Source organism: Chelonia mydas, chromosome 6 (genome assembly GCF_015237465.2).
Source record: "Chelonia mydas isolate rCheMyd1 chromosome 6, rCheMyd1.pri.v2, whole genome shotgun sequence".
In the NCBI taxonomy this organism is placed as follows: Eukaryota; Metazoa; Chordata; order Testudines; family Cheloniidae; genus Chelonia; species Chelonia mydas.
The window spans coordinates 127,394,069-127,414,165 of record NC_051246.2 but is presented as its reverse complement, the minus strand read 5'-3'; the positions used below and the strand labels follow the sequence as shown (position 1 = coordinate 127,414,165).

The window sequence follows — 20,097 nt, the reverse complement described above, 5'->3', positions numbered from 1 at the left end:
TGGTTTCAGCATAAGCTTGGCCAAAGTGCTTGACTCTCTGGGTTGATACTGAAACAGAAAGCTAGTCAGACTGCAGCAGAGCAGGGGAAGGAGTTCAACCCTTCAGATGGTTGTCAGTCACTGGAAAGCCCCACACAGCGTTGGTCAGTGTAAGGGGAGCATGGTAAGAAACAAACACTGATCTTCTGGCAGGTGCTGAATGGCGTGCAAACACCCTACCAAATATTCTCGAGCAGTTCCAGCAGCGTGACATCTTTAAAGACTGGTCCTCTTTTACTGGGGCTTTCCTGACCGAAGCTTTGGCATGCTGAAAGAAAGGTTTGCATTTGGAAAAAAGCTATGGACTGCATCACTTTGCTGTATTGTACAAACATGGATGGGGCAGAGAAATAGCCTTTTATGGTGATGGGAAAGAGCAAGTTTCCCTAAGGACCACTTAAAGCTGCCCGTGATCTGCAGAAACTCAGCCAATGCATGGATGACAAGTTCACTGTTCGAAGAATGGCTTAAGTATTGGAACAGGGAGCTATGGCTAGAAGACCAACACGTGTGCCTGGTGACTGACAATTACCCAGCTCATTCAGCTAATGTAGAGCTATCGCACATTGTGTTAAAATTCTTACCTCTGAACACCACCCCAGTCATGCAGCCAATGAACACTCGTGTCATGAGAAACTTCAAAGGTCAATACTGTGCTTTTCTTCATGTGCACGCCATCACCTCTCTGGATGCTGATCCACATCGATGAGCAGTTAACAATAGAAAATATTGGCCTGGTGGACACTGATGTGCTTTCCAATTTTGTGTGCCTGAAATGTAACAGCAGAGGAATTGGAGGCCATTGTTGACGGACAGTCATTTGGAGACAGAAGGTGAGCTTTCTAATGTTGGACTTCTGGAGACAGTATTGTCTGTAGAGCACCAGCAGGCTGGTGAGGCACAAGAGGATAGTGCATTGATTGGATGACGAACCTGAAGATCCTTTGCTCACAGAGCAACTACATGGGGTGGACATTTCTCGCAGGATATGCCGGAGTCATGGATTTAAGAACAGTTACAAGGCTGCACGCAAACCTGAGAAGGATTTACAGGTGGAGATGGCAAACTGTAGAAAACAGACAACACTGGACAAATTGTGTTCTTTAAAATATTATTTATTTATTGGTAAAATCTTGTGCTGCTTTAATTTGTGAGACACATAAGGAACACTAACAGTAAATACGGTACTGGTCAGCATACTGACACATTATACTGAAAGTGTTTTATAAGTTTTCTTTGGTACTTTTAAAATGCTTTTTCTTTGTAGAATTGTGTGCTGCTGTAATCCTTTTGACACATAGAATCATAGAAGATTAGGATTGGAAGAGACCTCAGGAGGTCATCTAGTGCAACCCCCTGCTCAAAGCAGGACCAACACCAACTAAATCATCCCAGCCAAGCTTTGTCAAGCCAGGCCTTAAAAACCTCTAAGGATGGAGATTCCACCACCTCCCTAGGTAACCCGTTCCAGTGCTTCACCACCTCCTAGTGAAATAGTGTTTCCTAATATCCAACCTAGATCTCCCGCACTGCAACTTGAGACCATTGCTCCTTGTTCTGTCATCTGCCACCACTGAGAATAGCCGAGCTCCATCCTCTTTGGAACCCCCCTTCAGGTAGTTGAAGGCTGCTATCAAATCCCCCCTCACTCTTCTGCACACTAAATAAGCCAAGTTCCCTCAGCCTCTCCTTGTAAATCATGTGCCCCAGCCCCCTAATCGTTTTCATTGCCCTCCACTGAACTCTCTGTAATTTGTCCACATCCCTACTGTAATGGGGGGACCAAAACTGGACACAATACTCCAGGTGTGGCCTCACCAGTTTCGAATAGAGGGGAATAATCACTTCCCTCAATCTGCTGGCAGTGCTCCTACTAATACAGACCAATATGCCTTTGGCCTTCTCGGCAACAAGGGCACACTGCTGACTCCTATCCAGTTTCTTGTCCATTGTAACCCCCAGGTCCTTTTCTGCAGAACTGCTGCTTAGCCAGCTGAGACACATAGCAAGCTGAGATTTCCTAAATTTGCTCCAAGGATTGTGGTACACTATACATTGTATCCATTACCGTGTAACATGTTCGGTTCTCTTCCCTAGTTCTGAAAGTTATTAAACAGCTTCACAACTGCTGTTCTGTATAATGAATAGTTGTTCCGCTCCGTTTCCTATCCCCTGTGGAAACAGCGCCTTCCTCTTATTGGCATCTTCTGGATAGTAGCAACTATCTTCAGGGACCTGAAAGGCTCCTAGTAAGTGGAATCTTCTGTAAATTCATCTTTATTACTTCATAGCTTATACTTCAGAATGACTAGCGCTGCTCAAAACCCACGAACAGGACCACAGAACTCAGATTCAATGAGAAACACAGCGTAAGAATTATAAATATACAGTAAGCACCACATAATTCATAGATCCATTAAAAGACAGGGTGATATTCATAAAAGTCCACCAAGCACTACAAAATTCCTCATCACCCCAAAACGTCAGGGCCAGACAGAGCACAATCCAGCACAGCACATTACCGTGGCTGACCATTGCATGCTCTTTCATCCTCTGCCACATAGCTACGCGTTGAGGTCTTCTTCACGTCTGGCTGCGAAAGGTCAGACAGACGCATCACTTCTGCCCTCCACCCTGGTGGCAACTTTTCCTCCTTTGTCTCACAGATATTATGCAGGACACAACAGGCAGCTATAACCTTTGGGATAGTTTCTCACTCGTATCTAAAATAGTGAGTAAACAGCGCCTGTGCCCCTTCAATCTACAGAGAGCACATCCAACTGGCATTCTGCACCAGCTAAATAAAAGTGTAACAATTCTGGAATAAGGATGCCATTACAGGATGGAGAAAGTTGCATGATGGGAACTTGACCCCTTGCTCCCAGCCCCCACCAACTCGTGTGTGTCCCACAACACATTGTGAAAATTCCCCAAAAGGCATTGTGCCAGAGTGTGGATGCATGGCACACTGGTATATCTGCCCCAGGTGCACCGCACTTTGCGGTGACACGAGTACTTCTAGTGAGTACACGAAGCACCGACACAAGCAGCCAAGTGTGCATGTGTACAAATGGAATGCTAATTGCAGTGGCCATACACCAATGTAACTTGTGTTGACCAACTTGTAGTGTAGACATGGCCTATCAGAACTACCCTTCAGAACTATCGCTAAGTGTTGGAGTTGTAAGTGGCTTCACCGCCCGCTCTTCCAGTTCTCTATCCCAAACACTTTGTGGTCAGGATAAACCTGGCTAACGACCGACTGCACGTGTTGTTAACAATTGTGCGTGAAACTTGAAACTTTACCAGGCTTCCCTATAGCTTTAACAATTCACTCATAGGTTTCAGAGTAACAGCCATGTTAGTCTGTATTCGCAAAAAGAAAAGGAGTACTTATGGCACCTTAGAGACTTAAATTGGTTAGTCTCTAAGGTGCCACAAGTACTCCTTTTCTTTTTGCGAATTCACTCATACTGGGTTTAGTGCTGTGGGAGCCCTACTGTAGTCAGGCCATGGCAGTTCTATCATCATGCCAATATCATCTGCTCTGAACAGGTCTCCTTTATTTTACTAGAGACTGGTTGGAGTTATCAATCAGTAATTGCCAGGATTGCTTGACTTTTTTTTTTTTTTTTAAATTAGGACCCTACCACTCATTCTTCTGGGTAAATCCCCACTTTCCAGCTTTTTGGGTACAACTAGGAGTTCAATAAGTGTGTTCATTAATCCCAGGATGCACACCACGCTGACCATGGATTTGAATGAATATATTCACATTTTCAAGCAACTATTTACCAATTATTCATTATGAACTAAGGCTGCTGTCCTATGAGTATTTATGCACATACACATTTCCATTGAATGCAGTAGGACTACTCATATGTGTCAAGTTACTAACATGCATAAGCAGCCCTAATCCAGCAGTGTTCAAACTTCCAAAGAGTTTTTTTTAAAGCAGCTCAGTATCAATCGAGCCTTGTCAATTCTCCCTTACTAGACTTCTTTTGCTGGTATTTTTCCTTGGACATTTGTAAAAAGCCATCCTTATTTCCTTTCACCTCTCTGTCTAGTGTTAATGCCTCTCTTTTGCAGTACGCAAGAGCTACCGCATTTATGAAAGATTTTGACACTCAAACTGTGGTGGAATCTTCTTGAAAAATAGAAGTGATTTGGAAACCTTTTAAAGAACTGTAGTAAAGATTGAAGGGGAAAAGTCCAGATGCCAGAAACCATTCCAGGTCAGTCATAGCCAAGTCACAACCTCAGGAAATCATTCAGGTTTCAGGAATAACAGGAAAAGCTCAAATCTGTTGATCCAAAATGGGAGCACCGAAGAAGACAGGGATAGATCCTACACTTCTTTTGCTAGTAAAATGCTTTTATCACATTCCATCTGTTTTTCTAAACTTTTCTGGAGGAGGAACTGCCTTTGACCTCAATTTCTCCCACAGAAACCTAGATGTGGGCTTCAAAGCCAGCAGATTCACGTTCTTCCTATGGCATCTTTGCTGCTTCTACTCTCCCCTCTAATTATGAGCAATTTGAAATGCTAATTTATTGCTATCTTGGCTTTCCCTTGATCCCTTCTGGCTGGAGCCTAAGCTGCCTTCAACCACATCCATAGCTAAACGGAGCTGATTTGGGTAACAGCCGCTTCCGTACTCTAACCACCACAATTTCAATCTGTAGACGTCATTGGTGTTACTCTATTTTGGAATGTTTCTTTGTTTTCTAAACGTTCCCTCTCACCTTGTGCTTTGAGAAGAGTTTAATTGTGTAAAGAGTCCTCCAAAAGTGAGAGATTTTCTCTTGAATCAGGCTGCAATTTACACACTACATGCGAATACTGGGCCCAATCCTGCAAACATAAACGTAAGTGATTTGTAATTCACGGGTAGTCCCATGTGGGCTTCCCAATGGGACCACAGCACAAGACAGAGCAACCTCAAGGCTACTTGAATCAGTTGCTAGTAGATAAGCAACTCTCAAGGAGCTGCTCACTCAGCCAGAATCATTCCCTTGTGCTCTAGAAAAGCAGTTCTTAATCAGGGGTCCGAGGCCCCCTGGGGAGGCAGTGAGCTGGTTTCAGGGGGTCCATGAAGCAGGGCCAGTGTTAGACTCACTGGAGCCCAGGGCAGAAAGCCAAAGCCCCTCTGTGCAGAGCTGAAGCCTGGGGCCCTGAACTCTGTCACCTGGGGCTGAAGTTGAAGCCTGAGCTAAGTAGCTTTGTGGGGCCCGCTGTGGCGTGGGGCCGAGGGAATTGCCCTGCTTGCTACCCCCTAATGTTGGCCCTGGCTTTTATATGCAGACAATTAGTTGTGGTGGCACAGGTGGGCCATGGAGTTTTTACAGCATTTTGGGGGGCGGGTCTCAGAAAGAAAAAGTTTGAGGACCCCTGCTTTAGAACATCCTATTATGGGAATCCTTAATTGCTGCAATGGTGACTTACCAAGGGCTAATGATCTTGCTCTTTATTGTATCAGGATTTCCACCAAAGGTTTTATCTATTTAATTTCCGTTGGGGGGAAGCTCAGCATGATACATTTCAGTCCAAGAGCAGTTTCTTTTTCACAAACAAGCCTAAAAAAATAAATGAAAAATCCCCTCCCTCCACTCCAAGAATTTCCTCCCATATTTTTGCAGGTTGCCAGTACAACATCTGTAGTTGGCATTTCAAATGTATTTTCTCAACCCCTCCAAAAAAACAAAACAAACCAAAAAAAACCCACAAGAAGTCCCAAGTCTATAATTTGAAAGTTAGCTACTATGCATGCACTAAAAAGAAAAGGAGTACTTGTGGCACTTTAGAAACAAACAAATTTATTAGCTGTTTTGTGAACTCTGCTTATTGCACAGATTTGTGTTCTTTATGAGTATTGAAAAAGGAGAGTTTACTAAGGCCTTGACTGAACAAAGCATTTAAACATAGGCATGAGTCCATTCCTAGTCAGCAAACCACTTGAGCACTGGCTTAATTTTAAATCAGTGGGATTTAAGCTAATACTTAAGTGCTTCACTGAATCAGGGGCTAAACAGAGATGTATGCAGTAGATCATCAAAACTTTAAATGTTGTAAAGTATTCTAAAAACATATTTCCAGGAAAGTCCATAATCCCAAATTTACATACGAACATAAAAATGGCCACACTGGGTCAGACCAGTGGTCCATCTAGCCCAGTATCCTGTCTTCCAACAGTGGCTGGTGCCAGATGCTTCAGAGGGAATGAACAGAACAGGGCAATTAGCGAGTGATGCATCCCTTGTCATCCTCTCCCAGCTTCTGGCAGTGAGAGGTTTAGGGACACCCAAAGCATGGGGTTGCATCCCTGATCATCTTGGCTAATAGCCATGGACGGACCCATCCCCCCTGAACTTACCTAATTCTTCTTTGAAACCAGTTATATGTTTTGCCTCACAACATCCCCTGGCAATGAGTTCCACAGGTTGACTGTGCGTTGCGTGAAGTAGTATACCTTTTCATTTGCTTTAAACCTGCTGCCTATCTATTTCATTGGGTGACCCCTGGTTCTTGTGTTATGTGAAGGTGGTAAATATAAATTCCTTATTCACTTTCTCCATACCATTCATGATTTTAAAGACAGCTATAATATCCTCCCACCCCCAATCATCTCTTTTCCAAGCTGAAAACAGCTTTTTTAATCTCTCCTCATATGGAGGTTGTTCCATACCCTTAATCATTTTTGTTGCCTTTCTCTGTACCTTTCCCATTTCTAATGCATCTTTTTCTAGACGCGGCAACAAGAACTGCATGCAATATTTAATGTTATTTATATAGTGACATTATGATATCGTGTGTCTTGGTATCTCTCCCTTGCTAACAGTCCTAACATTTGGTTAGATTTTTTGACTGTTGATGCACATTAAGCGGATGTTTCCAGAGAACAATCCACGATGTCTCCACAATCTCTTTCTTGAGTGGTAACAGCTAATTTAAACTATCATTTTGTATGTATCGTTGGGATTGTGTTTTCTAATGTACATTACTTTGTATTTATCAACATCAAAATTCATCTGCTATTTTGTTACCCAGTCCCCCAGTTTTGTGAGATCCCTTTGTAACTCCTCGCAGTCTGCTTTGGATTTAACTAACTTGAGTAATTTTGTATTGGCTGCAAATTTTGCCACCTCACTGTTTACCCATTTTTGCAAATCTTTTATGAATATGTTGAACAGCACTCATCCCAGTACAGATCCTTAGGGGACCCAGCTATATAACTCTCTCCACTGTGAAAACTGACCATTCTCACCCTTTGTTTCCTGTCTTTTAACAAGTTACTGATCCAAGAGAGAACCTTCCCTCTTATCCCACTGCTGCTTACTTTGGGCAAGAGCCTTTGGTGAGGAACCTTGTCAAAGGCTTTCTTAAAGTCTAAGCACACTCTATCAATTGGATTACCCTTGTCCACGTGTCACAAATATAAAGGGAAGGGTAACCACTTTTCTGTATACAGAACTATAAAATCCCTCCTGGCCAGAGGCAAAACCCTTTCACCTGTAAAGGGTTAAGAAGCAAAGATAACCTCTCTGGCACCTGACCAAAATGACCAATGAGGAGACAAGATACTTTCAAAGCTGGAGGGGGCGGGGGGGGGGAACACAAAGGGTCTGTCTGTGTGATGCTTTTGCCGGGAACAGATCAGGAATGCTCTTCAGAACTCCTTAAGCTAGTAAGTAATCTAGCTAGAAATGCGTTAGATTTCCTTTTGTTTAATGGCTGATAAAATAGCTGTGCTGAATGGAATGTATATTCCTGTTTTTGTGTCTTTTTTGTAACTTAAGGTTTTGCCTAGAAGGATTCTCTCTAAAAATCAGGTTTTCAACCTGATTACCCTGTAAGGTATTTACCATCCTGATTTTACAGAGGTGATTCTTTTACTTTTTCTTTAATTAAAATTCTTCTTTTAGGAACCTGATTGCTTTTTCATTGTTCTTAAGATCCAAGGGTTTGGGTCTGTGTTCACCTATGCAAATTGGTGAGGATTTTTATCAAGCCTTCCCCAGGAAAGGGGGTGTACGACTTGGGAGAATATTTTGGGGGGAAGACATCTCCAAGTGGGCTCTTTCCCTGTTCTTTGTTTAACACGCTTGGTGGGTGGCAGCATAGGGTTCAAGGACAAGGCAAAGTTTATACCTTGGGGAAGTTTTTAACCTAAGCTGGTAAGAATAAGCTTAGGGGTTCTTTCATGCAGGTCCCCACATCTGTACCCTACAGTTCGGAGTGGGGAAGGAACCTTGACACCACGTTTGTTGACCCCCCTCAATTAATTCTGATAGACTGCTGAGGCATGATTTCCTTTTACAAAAGCTGTGTTGACTCTTCTTCAACAAACTGTGTTCATCTAGGTGTCTGATAATTCTGTTCTTTACCATAGTTTCTACCAATTTGCCTTACTGGCCTGTAATTGCCATGATCACCCCATTAGACTTCTTTAAAAATACGCTTTACATTAATTATCCACCAGTCATCTGGTACAGAGGATGCTTTACACGATAGGTTACATACCACAATTAGCAATTCCGCAATTTCATGTTTGAATTCTTTCAGAACTCTTGGGTAAATACTCTCTGGTCCTGGTGATTTATTAGTGTTTAATTTATCAATCCGTTTCAAAACCTCCGCTATGAACATCTCAATCTGGGACAGTTCCTCAGATTTGTCACCTAAAAAGAATGGCTCAGATGTGGGAATCTCCCTCACATCTTCTGCAGTGAAGACCGATGCAAAGAATGCATTCAGCTTCTCTGAAATGGCCTTGTCTTCCTTGAGTACTCCTTTAGCACCTCAATCATCCAGTGGCCCCTCTGATTGGCAGGCTTCCTGCCTCTGATGTACTTAAAAAAAAATTTGCTCTTAGTTTTTGTGACTTCTGCTAGTTGATCTTCAATTTTTGCGGGGCCTAATTATACTTTTACACTTGACTTGCCAGAGTTTATGCTCCTTTCTATTTTCCTCAGTAGGATTTGACTTCCAATTTTTGAAAAAGATGTCTTTTTGTCTCTGCCTCTTTTATTCCTTTGTTTAGCCATGGTGGCATTTTTTTTTGACCCTCTTGCTGTTTTTGTTTTATTTGGGGCATACATATAATTTGAGCCTCTATAGTGATGTTTTTAAAAAGTTTCCATGCAGCTTGCAGTCATTTCACTCTTGTGATGTTCCTTTTCATTTCTGTGTAACTAACTTCCTCATTTTTGTGTGGTTCCCCTTTTTGAAGTTAAATGCTACTGTGGTGGGTTTCTTTGGTATCCTCCTCCTTCCCCCCCAGCATGTTAAATTTAATTACATTATCGTTACTATTACTAAGCACTTCAGCTATATTCACCTCTTGGACCGGATCCTGTGCGACATACAGGACTCAAGAATTGCCTCTCCCCTTGCAGGTTCCAGGACTGGGTGATCAAAGGAGCAGTCATTAATGGCATCTATAAATTTTTATCTCTGCCTCCCATCCTGAGGTGACACGTTACCAGTCAATATGGGATAGTTGAAATCCACCATTATTGGGGCTCTCTGTTTTTGTAGCCTTTCTAATCTCCCTGAGCATTTCAATTTACAGAACATATGATCAATAAAGGATTCCAAAATCTGGAAGGATTGTTTAAAAAACGAATATTGTAAGTAAACCTGAATAAATGCCTTGAAAACACCACTGGTAATGAGTGGTCTGATGTCTTAACTTCTCAAAGCTCTTTAAATCTGGATTAGTAAAGTGAATTTGACTAGCCATTCTTGCAGAATATCATTATAATCCTTTCCTCCTTTTATTCACCCAAGATCTCTTTCATCTATTCATAAAATAGCAGACTTTAGGATTCAGATGCATTGATAAATCCATAAACTGCTTGTACTTTTGCTTTATTTTCTGAACCTTTAAGCAGTTATATAGCCTATGAGAACCTCAGATTGTTGCTGTAATTATGAAGAGTATATAAGCAGCAACCACTATCAACGTTAATTTACAATTAGTGGTGCTTTATGATGATTAAAAACAAAGGCAGCAAAGAAAATGGAAAATTGTATTACCTGATAATTTTATTTTCCAGATTGCTGGGTTTGCTAATCGTGCCAAAAGGGCTGTCTTCTCTGCAGACAGACCATGGACAATTTAACACTATGAGTGACAGCCTCATTTAGGTAAAATTCACCGACCTATCAACCGGTAAACTCACCAGAAAAGTTTTTTCCAAGAGTTCAGAAAAGAGCTATTAGAATTATTTGAGTTCAGGAAAACATGACTTACAGTGCAAAGCTAAAGAAATACAATCTATTTAGTTTATCCAAGAGAAGGTTAAGAGACCACTTGATCATGGTCTACAAGTACCAAATAGGGCAGGTTTCTGATAATAGATGGCTCTTTAATCCAGCAGGAAAAAAAATCGCATAACTAGATCCAGTGGTTGGAATCTGAAGCGAGACAAATCCTGAAATAAATCTTTCCCGAACTCTCTCTTCTGGCCTTCAGCCCTCCAACCTCAAACTTGCCAGCTCCCCGCACCCAGGAACAACTCAAAGTGGCACCAGACCCTGCCATAACAACAGATGCGAAACCTGCAGACATATCTCAGCTGCTCTGATGATCAAAACCCGCCAAACATCTTTCAGGATCCATGGGTCCTACACATGCCTATCACATGTGGTGTACCTTATCCAGTGCACTGAGGATATGTCTACACAGCAATTAAACACCCACAACCGGCCTGGGTCAGCTGACTCGGGCTCACGGGGTAGTAAAGTTGCTGTGTAGACATTCATGCTTGGTCTGGAGTCTGGGCTCTGGGACCCTGCGTGGGGCGAAGAGTCCCAGAGCCCAGACTCCAGCCTGATCCCAAATGTCTACACAGCAATTTATAGCTCCACAGCCAGAGCCCCACGAGCCCAAGTCAGCAGACCCAGGCCAGCCACAGCCATGAGTCTTTTATTCCAGTGTAAACATACCCTAAATGCCCCAGCTACTACTATGTGGGGAAAACCAAACAATCACTACGCTCCTGAATGAACGGTGACAGAAAAATGATAGAAGACAAAAGACACTATCACCTGTGGGCAAACAGTTTTCACAAAATGATCACTCCACATCTGACCTCTCAGCCCTCATCCTCAAAGGAAACTTGCACAACACCCTCAAAAGACAAGCATATATTCATATCTTTGGTAGACATTAAAAATCATGGTCTTAATAAAGACACTGGATTTATGGCTTATTACAACAATCTGTAACCCACTGCGAGACAGTCTGTACCCTATGTTCACTCCTTTTTCAAGACTATAACTTTTGTACCAACTTTGCCTTGTAAGGTATCATCTAAAAACTCATGATCTGCTGATCACTACTGTTCTGGTAAAATATATGTGGCAACATTGTATGTAAAGCTAGAAGATTCTACTGTATAACGTTAAGACATATTCCAAATCTGGGGAAGCAGCCACAAACCAGTTCCTCAATGACAAAACGCAAACTGACACCTCAGCCAGGTGTCAACAAAATCAAATGGGCTATCACCTCTGTAAGTGGCCATTCTTTGGCTGGAAAAAGGGTGAGAGTGAGAAATTTACATCTTGGCAAAGAAACAGCTGGAGTTCCACATTCCCACAGACTTTGTCCCCTGCAGATGATTCTCAAAGAAAAGGAAAAAGTATAAAGAATGGAGAACAGACACCCCAAATCACCTCTCCCTTCATCTCTATTCACGGCATCAATAACACTTGACGGACAAGGAAGCATTACTGGGCTGGGGAGGGATCCTGCCAGAAAGGAATTCAGCCAGTAAGACTGCTAGAACATGGGAGAGAACTTTTGAGAACTTTTGCTTTGAATTCACTTAGCTTGTTAAGTTAGGCGTGAGCAGCACTTTACCTTTTATTTCTTTGTAACCAATGCTGACTTTTATGCCTCATTACTTGTAATTATTTAAATCTATCTTTCTGTAGTTAATAAACTTATTTTATTGTTTCATCTAAACCAGTGTGCTTGGGAAACTCCACTTGAGAACAGGTTTTGTGCATATCATTTTCTATTAATAAAATGGACTTTCTATGAGCTTATGTTGCCCGAGAGGGCTGGGCAGTACAAGAGACGTATCTGGGGGAAAACTCTGGGACTGGGAATTTGCTGGTGTTGCTCTGTAGTGTAGTTCAGGAGTGGCTGGCTATGGCACTTGTACTGTATAGCTGGAGTGATTTACATGCTGGAGGCTGAGAGAGCAGGCCAGGAACTGGTTGCTCTCCCAGCAAAGCAGTGTAAAAGGTACTTCGGGTTGGAGAATTAAAGGGACACAGCTGTTCAACAGTCCAGATTGTACCCTTGGTATGTCACAGCCACTAACTCCCTTTTTTTGTTCTATGGCTGTAGAGGTGTTCACTTGCTACTTCACCTTGAATGGTCTTTTACAATGTGATAACTACTTATGCCAAACAACCTGATCCACCTTGTATTTCGCTGTGACTCTGAGGGCTAGTCTACAGTGGCTTGTGTAGTCGCGGCAGAGCACTGGGAGAGAGCTCTCCTAGTGCTCTAAAAAAACCCACCTCCACATTGGGCGTAGCTCCCAGCGCTGGTGCACTGTCTACACTGGCACGTTACAGCACAGACACTTGCTGTGCTCAGGGGGGTGTTATTTCACACGCTGAGTGAGAAAGTTGCAGCGCTGTAAAGTGCCAGTGTAGACAAGCCCTGAGTACTGTGGTGGAAAATTAACCACGCATTGTGTTTGGTTCAGAACAAGCCTGAGGACAGCTTTATTCAAGCATTTGCCTACAGGGAGAGTCAGCCGGAGCTGCTCTGGCATAAACAGAAATACAGGAGCCTATATAGCTGAAAACCACAATTTGTCAAACCCACTTCCTTCAACAATATTTTCCTTATTTAGTATATAGTGCAAGCTTCAACAGTAGCTTTGTCTTACTTGGAGTTTAGCAAAACAAGCTTTACCTGTTATTGACAGGTGTTTCCTTTGCGGTTAACGGTCTTTTCTAACTTCTAGCGGTTATGGTTACATTTCTTAAGCTGTGCTGTTGCAATTGCCCCTCAATGGAATTTTCCTCACTCTCTTCTTATGCTTCATATACACAGTTAGCTTGACCAAAGTTTTAGGCCTATTAGTTCAGGCCTACTAGATTTTTCCTTCACAGTACCTTCCCCTGCCCGAAGAAGAGCTCTGTGTAGCTTGAAAGCTTGTCTCTCTCACCGAAAGAGGACGACGACTGGGAAGTAGCAAGCCATCACACAAAACATAAGGAGGGAAAGAGATGTGGCATTAGGCAGCAAGGTGACAGACAGTTCACTCATGGAGTTCTGACTACCCTTTGAACTATTAGGGACTATTTGTATCAATCTGCTTTTAGGTCTGTTTTCCCCTCCCTTTTACATTATTTATTCAAAATTAGTAACAATGCTGGATTAATATTTATGCAGGATATTATCACATTAATTTAACCATAAATGCCTTTATTAAATCCAAAGGCCTAATGGTATTTATATAATTTCTCTAAACTTGCCTAAATAATAAGGAATTTACTATCTCCAGACAGTAACAAAACCTTTATAAGCTTTTGATCAAGCTACTTATGAATGGAATAAACCCAGGGGTGTTAAGACACATATTGGTCAGCTCCAGCACAGTCAGGCAGGTATTAGCAATGAACCTTTTAAGAGTTTACTTTTTTATATCCTTTAACAAACAAGTGATGCCATTGCTGATTACAGACTTCAGCTAGAACCAATTGGAGACATTTCACCCTTATTTCCAGTCTTCATCCAGATAAGATTTACAACCTCCTATCCCCCCAAGGCTTTTCCTCCCTGTCTCTTTCCCCCTCCTTCTTGCTGACCTAGTTTTTCCTTTCCACCTGGGTTCACAAAGGCCCTAATTTTTGACACAACACTGGTAATATGCGGTGGGAAGGGCCATGTTGACTCTTTTGGAGACAGATTCTCTGTCTTATTTAAAACCATCTGCAGTCATCCCTGTCGGTCAGAGGCCTTCTTTTCAGAAACTTCCCGATTTCATTAGTTATTCTTTGACCCAGACATCCTCTACTTCATTTCTTCTAGCTTTATAAGTCACTACTTTCAAAGCCTCTCTTTTACTCGCTAGTTAGGGCCTTTTACAACATGTATTTCTTTAACCTAACTTAAGCTAACTTTAATGATCTGATTTTATATTTATTCTACAATCAGCTTTATGCCTGTCCAAGAGACAAAGCTTCTGAGTGTAATTTGGTGGTACTCATGCCTCCCACCCCACCTTTACATTATATAAGACACTGTCATAGAACACTATCTTACTGATAATATGATCCTTAACATGGTGGTGAAAGTACAAAAGGGCTAATTTTGCTGCTCTGAACTCTAATAGGATTATGTTTTCTTTTTCTCCTTTTTGGGACAAAGATCACTGGGATGTGAGGTGATCCATGTGAGCTCCACATTGCAAGCCATCAACCATTATAATTATTTAGTAGGTAAGACTGAGACTGGTCAACGCGGTATGAACCAGGAATTTGGATTCCTTAAATCACCAACAGAAGACCACTGGTTTCGAACCTGAGTTTTTTGGTTCCTTGTTTTGAGAGCGCGGTTCATGTTCTCAGTAAGAACCAATGGAGATCTCTCTTATATGCAGCTGCTTTATTAGCCAATGATTTTACATCTATCCCATGAAGAAGCCATTTTCCTTTGAATCTGGAGGAACACAGGATCTGTACTGGACACATATCTGCCATTTAGGGATGAGCTAGCGGAGCTGAATGTCAATCTGAGCAGCAAATCTCATGAGATCCAGGGATTAATCTATTACAAAAGCTGTAGCCTCACGATTGTTAAAATGAATTACTCTCTGCTTGTAAGGTCCAATGACTTGCGAGCATCACATCAAGTAAAACAAATTGTGAAAAAGGAAGTTGCTGAAGCTTCAAAATCTATTCTTAGAGTGGCCTCTACTTTTTAAGACACTGGGTGCTTAAAAGGAAGATATTCTCCTCTGATGGGATGGATAACCTTCGTGTCTAGAGACACTACTTGGACACCTCTTTTAGGTACACAAAGCAAGGAATTTTGGGGTTCTCATAGCTTGTAGAATTTGAGAGGACTGATTGCCTCTTCAAATTGTCTAGGTAGTCGTACTTCTAGTAAGATCCTCGAAAGAAAAATGGACCGGCAAACTTGAACTGGAATTGACCTGAGAGGGTAGGGATTTTGCCAGATTTGGAGCCCAGCTTTTCAACAGTATTGACGGCACATCTAGATATGGTGATAAACAATCCAGAGGGAAAATCTTTTCTAATGTCTCTTTGTCAGAGTATTCAGCCCCAGAAGTTGATAAATGTGCTCTAATTCAGTGGGAAGCTGTGGTTTGATTATTGCATGAAATCCTATGGCTTCTGTTATGCATGTCAGAATAAATCATAATGATCTCTTCTGACCCTAATATTTATCCATATATAACTCACATCCTTCCTCAGAGGAAGAGTTGGACTAAGAGAGAGGAAAGGGAGAGTGTTTTGGGGTTTTTTAAAAGATGTTGTGTCTTCAGTTTGTTTCATTCTTCTTGAACTTAATTTTTTAAAGAAACCTTTGATGTAAGGTTCTCCCCACAAATGTTGTGACTCCTCTGCTGGAAGGGTTTAAAAACTCCTGGTGGATTGCCAGATGGGTAGGACGTTTCTGCCTGGGGCCCTCTCACAGCATTGAAATGGGCCAGTTAACTGCAGACAGGAACGCAAACCACTTGTCAGGCTTAGCAGAAGTGGCATGAAAGAATATAGGAATCTGGCAGATACTGTATTCCCCTCCCCTCATCCTTACAAGGAACACACACTGATCCATCTCTTAAAAATTAAGACTGGGGTGATTTATTAATCTTGTTAAGAACTCTGATACAAAGCACAGTAAAAGGCCACAGACCAGTAAATAAAATGTGGCTTTTGGCCACTTTACAAATTCTGCTACAGTACTACCAGTAAAACAGACTCACTCTCACACCAGTTCAAACAACAAGTAGTTCAACTGGCAAAGAAAAGTTCCATTCACTTTTCAGTTTAAAAAGTTTAATAAAGCTTTAAGTGTTTGCTGGTTTAAATGCTACCAATTTCCAAAAGGGAATTTGTAATTAAATGAAGTTAGAGCTAAAGAACGTTACTAGGTTTGGAAGGCAAGACTTTGTTCCTAAGCCATAGGAAATGCTTCTGAATGTATAAGATTGCAAGAGTAGCAGACTGTATTACAGGCCTCAAGTCACTTAAATTTATACAGGTTATTAGCATTATCTGTAAATATACAATATAAACAACTGTACATACATGGCATATAGCTTTGTTCTCCGAAACAGTAGGCAACTCTTTAGCTTAAGACACCTTTGCCTGCCAAAACAAAAAGGCACATCTGAACAAGATGCATGCTAAATGCTATGGATTCTTTCCAATAACTGGGTTAGGTAGTCCTAGGTTATACTTTGTCAAAATAATCAAAACTAATAGTGCATTCTGATATCTTCATTTAGATTTTCAACCCATTTTTCTTTTTCATCTTCAGCAGCAAATGACTGGACATTAAGACATGGCATTAAAAATTTGAGAACAGTAGTTGTCATTCACAAACTTCCTAGATTTACATAAAATTAGAAGGCAAGTAGCCAGAGGTTTAAAATCAGTAACACTATCCATCCTCATGCTTGTATAGTAATTCCACTGTTCTGTTTTTTTTTTTTGTTTTTTTTTTTTAAAGGCCACTAGTGCTCAAATTTGAAAAATTCCACAAACGCACCTTTTTTCGGCTCAGTGCAACGAACTGATAGTTTAAATTCATGTAGTGTAGTTTACAGTGCAAAATATATAATCTTTATACTGGCATAGCTGTCGGCACTGAGGGTCTGAGACAAGGCAATGCTACTGATCACCTGAGGGTAATGCTGTGGGAGTAGACAAAGAGTAGAGGGTGTGTATTCTTATTTTTCTAATTTTTAACTTTTTTTTGATCAGCAGCACTTTTGTAAGAGCATTATTTGTGAAAGTACTAAAATACACTGCCTTTTTTTGAATAAATAAAAAGGAACTTTACAAATACTATTCCAGTGTCAATGACTAATATGGCTAAGGTCATGGAGGAATTTCTGCGTTTTCTAGCAAAGACTGTCTGTCCAAAGGAGGATGGGAAAGCTCCCTTTTGTAAGTCTTTGGTGGCAGTTTTGGTAACTGAGGGCTAGAATTTTGCCTTGGTGGGACAGGGGGAGCTGGAGGATGGGCAAGGTTGTTGTGACTCGAGCTGAGCACACAGCAGCGACGCAGGACCCTTGGAGAGGGTGTGCTTGGAGGAGTGTTTGGTGAGCTTGGGCATGTGCTGGCTTCCCTGAACCGATCTGGATCTCTGTGAAAGCGTCCCACTGGCGGTGGCTGGAGGTTAAATGGACAGTTTATGAAGTGTTCTGGAGGCCGAAGTGGTACTGGTGGAGGGGTATCAGGAAGAGGGTCTCTTGGAGGGGGTGGTGGTGGACTATGCAGCAGTTGATCAAATGGATTATTGTAAGCAGGAACTCTAGGTTGTATCTTTGGAGGAGGAGGTTGCCTGGGTGGAATAGCAGGAGGATCATCATCAGATTTTAAACTTCCCTGAAATACAGAAAAAGAAATCATCCAAAGAACCTTACATTTCTTATAAAGTAATATATTTCCTGACATGCACTGAATGAAGGTGTAGAGTGAAGCTTTTGCTAGTTGAAAATGTGACAAAGCGTAGCCTTTAACGAGCAAAACATCAGGTTGAGAGCACTGACTACGAGAAAATAATTGTTACAAACCTAGTGGTAAGAGTTTCCCCCTAAGATTAAAATCATTCTAATACGTATACACACCCACACAATAAAGAGTAATGCACTGTGTTCAGACAGTTTATCTGCAGTTTAATTATGCTACTTCATCGTGTATTATGACTAGTATGGCCAAGTATTTTGTAACACTAATGAAGTCTTATTAATATGAAACCTCATTTCAGCTCTCTGCTATTAAGTTTTTACTAAGAAGTGGGGAAAACAGAGTAAGGGTGCTGGCTGTTCTGTGAGATTTATTAGATTTGAAGATTAATAATATGTACATGTCAAAGACCAATGTTTCATTAAGCTTATCAAATCCATCAACACATTTACTAACAAGATGATTTAACTAACACGCGCACGATCACCTTAGAGTTAGAAGCATCCTGATCAAACTTTTTGCGTGGAGGAAGCGGAGGAGGAACCAGAGGCTCTTCACTCAGTTTATGTATACTACCACATGAACTGAAGAAAGATTCTAAAAAGAGATAAGGAGAGTTTCAGGTGATGCACAATACAGTAAAGTCAAACATTCTGAATTTTTTTTTAGACAAAACTAGAAGTAAACTAACAAACAGATTCTTACGGACACAAGGTGGGCGAAGTAATATCTTTTATTGAACCAACTTCTGTTGGTGAGAGAAGCTGATCCAAAAAGATATGACCTCACCCACCTTGTCTCTCCAATATCCTGGGACCAACATGGCTACAACAACGCTGCATAAAACAGATTCTTGGTATTCAGTGGAATCCCTAATTGTTCAGCCCAGCTAAAGGAAGTTACTTTACCAGTCATTTTTGTAATTATACACTGCATTTCACAAAGCAGACTTCTGTATGGAGTACAATATATACTCGTACGGCAGATAATAAGCAACATTAAATGCCTCAATTTGACAGTCTTCCTATGCTCTCTGTATTTAGAGGATGAAAAAATGAAGGCCTGATAAGAAAAGACAGAAGACAATGAAACCGTTTCAGTTGGAAGCTTTTTCATGAGGAAGAATTCATTGTCTTTAACTGGAAGCATACAGTGGTGTATGTGGTTTTGGCATATGTTTAAATCAAAAACTGGCATGGAAAACATCCTCCTTCTCTCCAAAGAGTGATTACACGTGCACACTGGGAGTTTACAGGGCTACTTCTGGAATGTAACAGCAGTTCTGTTGCAATCCCACAGCAGAAAAAATGGTAGAGCAGACAAAAATAGTACATAAGACCCCAACTGTTACAACTCCTTTCATCCCCTTCAAAAGTTTCCAACCTTTTTCCCTTCAGAGGAAAAAAAAAGGGATATTTAAGACTTGTTCAGAAAAATATTAAATGTTAGGCATTTAAATAAAAAAAACACTGGCTCTTGCTATAGCTTGTTTCTTTTCCATTTATGTGTATGATGCAGATCAGAATATTAAGTGGATTTGTTTTCCCAATTTCGTACTGTATTCTACAATTCTGGATTTTCATAAAATCAAATGGCAAATAAAAACGCCTGCTTTTATTCAAGAGGATAGGCCCAGGTGGCAGCACTGTTCTCAGGTGTATATCAGATGTACTAAGCACATGAATACAGTGTCAGATCGCCACACACGGCATGGAAAGCACCTTTTCTCTCCCTAATAGTAGAGCAAATACTTGCATGAGATTTTAATGCCAACCACCATAATATCTAGTTACTTTATCTGTGCAGTTAGCCAGTCCGTAGACTCAAACCCAAGCAGTCCTTAGATTTTATGTCTATACTCCTCCTAACATGAAAAAACCCTTGCATTTTTTTAATTAACTAGTCTAACATTTTACACCTTTATTATGAGAGTTTCATTATTCTTAGGCTCATATGGTACACAAGTACATTTAGAAAACGGAAAGAATTTATTGACAAACTGCAGGAGTCGGTACTCACTTGACTGAGGCAAATGGACAGGAGCAAAGATGCTATTGTTACCTAATAAAATGAAAATATCATCAGAAAAGAAATTTTGCCACCAAAACAGTGTTCCCCCCTCCCTTTATCTAGTTATAAAACATCCCAAAGACCAGTATGTACTGGGGTGTATCTTTAAAATACCTCTGATGTACTATCAAATCTAGTGTTGAAACAAGGTACACTCTACTATGTAAATATTTTTTGGCCAAAAACTTTGAAAGTTATTTTGAAGAATATATGGCTTTTTAAACAATATTAATAAAATGTTATAGTTAAGAACATACTGCATAGTAGAAACTTAGGAAAGTACAACT

General features: G+C 41.0%; 1 protein-coding gene across 6 annotated transcripts in view; it reads right to left on the bottom strand.

Annotated features, from left to right (window-relative positions):
* Nucleotides 1-15,884: 15,884 nt before the first annotated feature.
* The window catches only part of SOS2 (SOS Ras/Rho guanine nucleotide exchange factor 2), a 106,591-nt gene continuing 102,378 nt past the window's right edge, over nt 15,885-20,097 (bottom strand). For all 6 annotated transcript variants that reach the window (XM_037901369.2, XM_037901372.2, XM_037901373.2 and 3 more), the window contains 3 exons: nt 19,760-19,801; nt 18,228-18,337; nt 15,885-17,659 (listed from right to left, as the gene is read on the bottom strand). In XM_037901369.2, the coding sequence (XP_037757297.1) occupies nt 17,150-17,659; nt 18,228-18,337; nt 19,760-19,801 (662 nt within the window). In that variant the 3' untranslated portion in view covers nt 15,885-17,149. The remainder of the gene's footprint in view (nt 17,660-18,227; nt 18,338-19,759; nt 19,802-20,097) is intronic.